General features: G+C 33.6%; 2 protein-coding genes across 2 annotated transcripts; both read left to right on the top strand.

Moving 5' to 3' along the window:
* The first annotated feature begins 1,818 nt into the window (after window positions 1–1,818).
* Window positions 1,819–5,883, top strand: LOC146163156 (dihydropteridine reductase-like). Its single transcript, XM_083382120.1, has 6 exons — window positions 1,819–1,946; window positions 2,573–2,762; window positions 3,219–3,359; window positions 3,843–3,951; window positions 4,580–4,663; window positions 5,174–5,883. The coding sequence occupies exons 1-6, from the start codon at window positions 1,866–1,868 to the stop codon at window positions 5,271–5,273; spliced, it is 705 nt and encodes a 234-aa protein (XP_083238246.1). The 5' UTR covers window positions 1,819–1,865; the 3' UTR covers window positions 5,274–5,883.
* Window positions 5,884–7,089: 1,206 nt separating this feature from the next.
* On the top strand, window positions 7,090–7,772 carry LOC146163155 (uncharacterized). Its single transcript, XM_083381521.1, has one exon. The coding sequence runs from the start codon at window positions 7,200–7,202 to the stop codon at window positions 7,560–7,562; it is 363 nt and encodes a 120-aa protein (XP_083237647.1). The 5' UTR covers window positions 7,090–7,199; the 3' UTR covers window positions 7,563–7,772.
* Window positions 7,773–7,794: the final 22 nt, after the last annotated feature.

Genomic DNA, 7,794 nt, shown 5'->3' with positions numbered 1-7,794 from the left:
TTCATTCTGTTCCTACAGCTTCGTTCATTCCATACCGTCAGTTCATTCTATTCCGACAGTTCATTCTGTTCCTACAGCTTCGTTCATTTCATTCCGACAGTTCATTCTGCTACTACAGCGTCATACATTCTATTCCGACAGTTCATTCTATTCCGACAGTTCATTCCGTTCCGACCATTCATCAAATTAGTTTCGGCCCTATTCATTCCATTCCGACAATTCCGACCATTCCGTAAATTAGTGAGCGTTCCGACTATTCCGACCATTCATCATTCCGTAAATTAGTGTTACCCGTTTAAAATTAAAGAGATAAACGGAACATCACAAAACATCAGTGAAGTATGTCGGACTATGCAGGAATGTACATAAAAAAACCTGGCCAAAATTCTGGCATTGTTCCCCGGTGCCCCCTTGGTTTATAATTAAGTGTTTGCTAATTGGCTATTGTAAATCAAAGTAAATATACGGAAATTTCTACAATAAATATTATAGATAGCAGTGATTATCTAAATCCCGACATTTTATATCTGTGTACAAATGAAGTGTACAACGTGTTTCGTTGTAGTATAATGTAGTTTCATCTGACTGCAGAAGCTACTTGCATTTTTGTATACAAGGCTCGGAAAAAAATATTAGTGAATATTTGTTTTTTTGTTGTTGTTGGATGTTTACTTACAAACATGTGCGAATAAATACCCGCATTCATCATGACCAACACGTTAAACTTTTACTAATGTTTCTAAATATTGTCAGCACGTATTTTCTAAAAAGGCAAACGATTGGTCGCTCTTTCACTATTGTACGTGAAAAGTTATGCAAAAAAAAATAATAATAATAATACCGCATACCACAACGCATATTGTTTGGGTTAGGGTGCGGGTTAGCGTTTGGGTGAGGGTGGGTCAAGTAACATTATGTTTATTATTAATAATAACTTGACCCACCCTCAACCAAACGCTAACCCTAACCCAAACAATATGTGTTGTGGTAAGCGGCATTTGAAGAAAAAACATTTTTTATTATTTTTTACGTACAATAGTGAAAGAGCGTCAATGATTGCTACGTGCAAAGATTTCAGCAGTTTGAATTAAAGAGATAAACGGAACATCACAAAACATCAGTGAAGTATGTCGGACTATGCAGGAATGTATATAAAAATGGTGCTTTAGTGAGAGTCGAACTCACGACCTCTGGTTTGCACGTCAAAAGTTTGTGAAGTGCCATTTTTTGTAACACATTAAATTAAACGCTTGTTATGTTTTATAGATTAAATTGTAACATTTAAGGCCCGTTTACACTACAGCTGCACTGAGCTGAGCAAAGCGTAATTTGCATTTAAATTCTATTGTGGCGAGCGTTTCAAGCTTTGCTAAACTCAAGCCCCGTGCAGCAGCTGCAGCTAGCTTAAAGTTACGCTTTGGGGCGATTTTCACGCTTTGCTAAACTCAAGCTCGCAGTGCAGCTATTGAAACACGTTACGTTTTGGGGCGATTTTTACGCCCAGCGCAGCTCACTGCAGCTGTAGTGAAAATAATTTCACGCCCAGTGCAGCTAAGCTCCGCTAGGTGCAGTTGTAGTGTAAACGGGCCTTTACCCTTAACGATATAAATTAAAGTTTTGAAATTACTACTAGTATTTGAAATAAAAAAATCTGTTAAAAAAACACAAATGCACTGGCATTAGTGAAATAAAGTTTATTGATTTAAATTACAGAATGTACAGGCTAGTACAGCTTCTGTAAGGCTACATCAAATTACTTTGGTGTGCCACTATTATGTAGGAATTATCCACAACATAACAAGCAAGCTTTTTTTGTGTAGAGTCAAAATTTTGGTAAATAAAAAAACGCTTCATCCAAAAACAGAATGGCTTTAAAAGTTGTTGTTTACGGAGGCAATGGTGCATTGGGAAGGACAATTGTTAGCAAGTTTAAAGCTTGCAATTATGTAAGTATTACTCAGGTCATACTGGCCGAATTCATAAGATTTTTAAATTGACACACTCAATGTGTTATGAATAAGAATCATAAAAAATTACACTTAGGAAGTTTAAAATGCCTCAAAACAAATTTCATACAGAATTTTTTCTTAGTTTTTTTTTTAATTTAGTGTTCCATTTTTGAGGCAATTCTCACCAATTTATCAAAATAAAAGTTTTTGATTAAAAAACATTTTAGTGAGAATCTCTAATTCTTAGGACCACAACATTTTAAGAATTATACTATTAAGATCTGATTGTTGAAAAAATAAACGGTTGTATTTTAAATTGGATCTGGTAAATGCCTAGTTTTGCGCAAAGAAAAACAGTACAAAAATGCAAAAATAAAAGTTAGGACAGTTTTGGTTAAACTCTTTCACGGTTTTATCAATGCCCCCATTAAAGGACCAAAACAAACATATGAAAATTAAATCTCAAACAAAAAAAAATTGGTTTAAAGAGAAACTTTGATTAACAAGAATCAAAATAAAACAAACCTAGAATAAGATATATTAAGAACTTAAATGGTTAAGAATAACTTAATAACAAAACTTAGCAGGACTTAATAAACATCCTGGATATTGTTTATTCTCAGAATGTTGTGTCAATTGACCTTGCTGCAAGTGACACTGCGGACAGCAGTGTTGTGATCACCAACTTATCGTCGTGGACCGAACAACACAAAGAAGTCTGTGATGGGGTTGCAGCAGTACTTGGTGACGATAAGGTTGATGGTGTCTTCTGTGTGGCTGGAGGATGGGCTGGAGGCAATGCAGCTAATAAAGGTCATTGTTAGGAATAATGTAACTATTAATGGTCAGTTTTAGGAATAGTTTAGGTAACCAAGGTAATTGTTAAGAATAATGGAGCTAACAAAGACGATAATAAAGTTTTATAAGCAGACCTCATTATTTAAAATTTTAAAATTTGGCAATAAAAATAATTTCGTTATTTTGCCTGGGTGCTGTGATTTTCGGCCGTGTGCAAACTCATTCAGATTTAGTAACGTCTGCAGGTCTGCTTATATTGATTCTGATGATTTCCAAAACATTGGTGGAACCTTCTATACTTTATCCGAAAATCAAAACATATATATAATTATATATAGCAATACAACAATCTAATTTCAAGTTGACAAAAAAAAAATAAAAACTTTATAAAAAATGCAACCTTGCATTAAATTAGTAAACTGCTTGATAGTTTATTTGGTATATTTTAAATTCAAACTTGTTTATTTGTAGATTATGTTAAAAATGCTGATATGATGTGGAAACAAAGTGTTTGGAGTTCAACCATCGCTGGAAGTCTTGCCTCAAAGTTTTTAAAACCTGGAGGAGTTTTGCAATTGACTGGTGCCTCTCCTGCTTTAGGGGAAACACCAGGTAATTTCTATTTCAAGATCAGATATTACTTTTGACCAATATGAATTTCTGTAATTAACATCAATAAGTAACGAAGACAATTGTAATGTGTTGATTAGCAAATCTGGTGTTGTTAGATTGTGTTTTGTGTTAAATTATAATCTTATTCAAATCTTTAATCATGTTAAGTAGTAAGTTTTGCTTTTAATTTTGATATGTTGTAGCAGTTTTGTCAAAAAAATATTTATTTACAGTTTTCTTTAAATCTTAAAATCCCTTATTATTAATATAAAAATACTGAAAGTAAAGGTTTAAGTACCTTAGAATAAGATTACAAATCCTTGTGTCATAATTGTGATAAATCTCTAAACAATTGTAGTGTCAAAAGGTTTAGTTATACACGATCCCAAAGTTTTATAATCCACATACATTACAAGCCCGTTAGTTGGGGTCTTGTTTGTCAAGCCATAAAACTGTCACCCTTTTAAAACTTTGTTTACCCAGGAATGATCGGTTACGGACTTGCCAAGGCTGCAGTTCACCAACTTTGTAAAAGTTTGGCTTCACCCAAAAGTGGCTTGCCAGATAATTCCTGCACAATTTGCATTCTGCCGTAAGTTTGTTGTTAAGAATTTTTTTTAGTTTTAGAAAATAAACCAAAAATTCTAAATATTTTGTTTAATTCTATCTTGGAATTTTAAAATGTATATTTTAATAACTGTGTTGAAAAAAATATGATGGGCGTACATTTAAGGTTAACCAGAAAATTTAATTTGTAGCTAAAACACATTAGTAATTTAGTATAATGTAGTAAGAATTTCAAAGCCCATATAGAAGTATAGTTATCATTTTAAACGTTTTGAAGGAAGGTTTACACGTTTTCAACTTGAATAAAGATTTATTGGAAAACTTTTTATTCATTTTTCAATATTCGAAACGTTCAAAATGCTACCTACTTTTTTATGGGCTTTGATATTCTTACTATGTCTAACTAAAATCTCCAACCAGTATTTTAAGACTTACTCAAAATGTGCCACCTAATTATATATATATGGGCTTTGATATTCATTCTACGTCTAGCTACAACCTTTAACTTTTATGCTTCATCATTAGGATGCATACATCACTTGCCAAGTTGCCATATATAAATAGTTGTCTGTTTAACGTTGGTATAAATAGTTGTCTGTTTAACGTTGGTCGTTGGTTGATGAATGTGGTTGAAACTTCATATTTTTCTACAGAATAACGCTTGATACACCAATGAATCGAAAGTTCATGGCAAATGCGGATTTTTCAACTTGGACTCCACTGGAATATCTTGCAGAGTAAGTTGTCGGAATATTTTCTGTTAAGTTTTTTCAACCCCTGGTGATTGCGAACCTTTGGTGGCCATTTAATTTAATTTGGTTGCCGACTGCATTACTTAACCTGTTCTGAGCATGATTGCAATAGGTTTTTTTTTATAAAATTGGCCAAGGAAATACGTATACATTGCTCATATTAACTGAATTCTTATTTGTGTTTGGTTCACTTAAGCATGAAAAAGTTCTAAGATAATAGTGGTTTGCTATTACACCTCCACTTAGTATTAGGGACAAAAAACTTTGTATTTTTCCCACAAAAAAGTTTGAGATACACTGAATTACGAAGTATGGCTTATGGCTTCCAGGCTTACGTTGATGAAATATTGATTTATATAAATTATATATATATTTTTATTATTATTTCATTAGGTTTTTTAATGTATTTGTTGTATATTTTTTGGAATGTTTGCATTCTAAACATTGTCGGTTTAACTTTAGTTACCTAGCTAAACCTTACATTTATTTCTGTAGGTTGTTCCTAGCTTGGGCAAACGGTGAAAAAAGATCTGCAAGTGGATCTTTGCTGCAAGTTAAGACTGAAGGAGGCGTCACATCGCTCAACCAAATGTAGTTTCGAGCAAGGCTCTTGACATTAATCTACTGATTTTTTTACTGTAGTATTGGAATTGCGTGGCTGGTATTTAGCTTTAGTTGGTGTATCTGTGTTAAAGAATCGTGGCAATGACTTAGCGGTACCAAAGTCAAAATAACTGTCATTTAAAACTGGTTACTTTTTAATAATGCAATCTTTATGTGTTAAATACTATCAATTAGTATATTAATAAGAATATCAAAGACCATACAAAAGTAGCTATATTTATTCGAAACGTTCAAAATGAAACCCACTTCTGTATGGGTTTTGGTATTCATATTAATATACTCATTGATGACAGAATTCACCCATTTGCTGCAAATAATTCTATTGAAAAGTTGAATTAATATTTTCTCGACTCCGTCCGTTTTAACTGTTTTACAAAGTACAATATGCAACTGCCAAATTTGTAATAATTTAATTTAGCCCGCGACATTATTTTTTGTAATTTACTTCAAACTCCTGTGGCCTAAACTTGTTCCATTCGCAATAATGTTCGCTGTTACACCCTCACGCGTTTGTGCAATTGTAGTTCTGTGTTGTTGTTTACTGTGCATTTTGTGCCTTACACTTTCATCAGCTTAAAAGCGGAAAAGGAAAATGTTGTGTTGGTTGCGTGATTTGTTTGAAGACATTAGAGAAACTAGACAAAAAACTTACATCTTAATTGAAATCGTACTTAAAGAGAGGTTATTTGCTGTTAGCTCAGTATTTCACCTACACTTAGTTTAGGTGACTTTAGTATTTCAAGTTTTGTTTACGCGAATTCACCTTCATAACACCAAGCGAATTTAGGCCTAATAGGCTACCCTTAAAAATACCTTTGCATGTTAATGTTGCGTTTATTTTTCTCTTTGGAACACAGTAATGGCGTTCACGAAATTTAAATTCACAAAAAAAAACGCTGAAGGTTTCCAAAAATTAAACTTTATAGAAGGATAAGAATTTGTTTTGCTGGATCTATTTACACACAACACGTTATAAATGCATTTACTTGCAATTTAGTCGGCCCATATGATTGAGCGAAGCATTCAATCTTGTTTGAACAACAAGGAAGCGTTTCCGACATCTATTGTTACTTGCAAATTTATCCCAGCGATTTTTCAATGCTGCTAATCCACAATACGCCCATTATTCACTATCCCGTGGGAATCTAGAGTTCGCATTGCGGCATTTCGCAAAGTTTTTCTGCGGAATGACAAATTATTTGCTACATATTAAATCTTGGCGGCGATTTTACAAGCACATTCCAATTATTAGTTCACATAGATCGGTATCGCTGTTAGGGTACATACATTTCAATTTTTTAGCAATAATGTTTAGTTTTGATAAATTAGAAAAATGCCTATCATACATGAAACTTTATAAAGTTATTAACATTTTCATAAACATAGTACTAAGAAGTACATCAAAAAACGTTGTTACTTAATACGCATAACCAGTGCATGAAGCAAACTGGTTTTGCCTTTCGATATTTACTTTGTCTTTTTGTCTAAATCTGTGGTTCCGTAACTGTGGGGCATGGCCAACAAGACCGTTTTCAGTTGGCCATTGTAGAGCTTTGTGAAAATATTGTATACCGGTAGATTTTGTTATTAAAAATTGATATAAAACCATTGAGGATTGCACTTCATTACTAAAAAAATATTTGGACAGCGGAATAAAGTTAACAAACCACTGGCCTGAAATGCTGCATTCCCTTTTTTGTTAGAAAATCACCCAACTTGGCTAGGTGGCGGTAAAGTGACTACTTAAAATGGCTGCTATGGTGACCAGCCAAGCGCGAACGCTGCGTTGTTTACACAAACTTAACCATTTTATAGCCTTATTTTCTGCATTTAAAACCTTTTTATTCTGTACCTTTGCTTCTGTTTTGATAACTTTGTTCAAAATAGAAGCGCCAAGATGAGTATGAACATGTCTTTACGTTTCGAAGTCGCCAATCGCGGCGGTAACTTGAACAGCTCAATAAACGTCGAAAAAGATCGCATCCAAAAAGATGAGCTTATGGCTGAGCGAATTCTGCAAGTCGAAACAGAAGAAGACGTAAATTTGAAGGCGGAATGGGCTGAAGGTTTGGAAGAAGCGAGCCAAATGCAGAGATACAGGCTGAACAAGCAAGTTACCAAACACGAACTTTCGTATGCTAGCAAAGCTCTTGTTGCTGTTAGAAGAGCGGCGTTACGTGAACTTTTGGAATCCGAACACAACTCCTATGAGCAGGAATTGCACAAAATCGGGAAAGCATTTTACGTCAAGCGCACATAGATTCTGTTTTATGATTTTGCACATTTTTTATTGTTGGGTCATTTGTTATTTTGGTTCTGGTCAGCGGTGTAGTGCCAAAATATTTCCAACAACTACGTTTTTAATAAAATTATTGTAAAATTAGATAAAAGTGTCATTTTGTGTAACTGTTAAATGTTTTTAATGTGGTACTGTGTGCTCAAAGAGTTATAACATGCTGTATTCTTTATGTAATAATTTTCGCTAATTTCAG

Source organism: Ascidiella aspersa, chromosome 2 (assembly GCF_963924565.1).
Source record: "Ascidiella aspersa chromosome 2, kaAscAspe10.2, whole genome shotgun sequence".
Classification (NCBI taxonomy): Eukaryota; Metazoa; Chordata; class Ascidiacea; order Phlebobranchia; family Ascidiidae; genus Ascidiella; species Ascidiella aspersa.
This window is presented reverse-complemented; position numbering and strand designations above follow the sequence as displayed.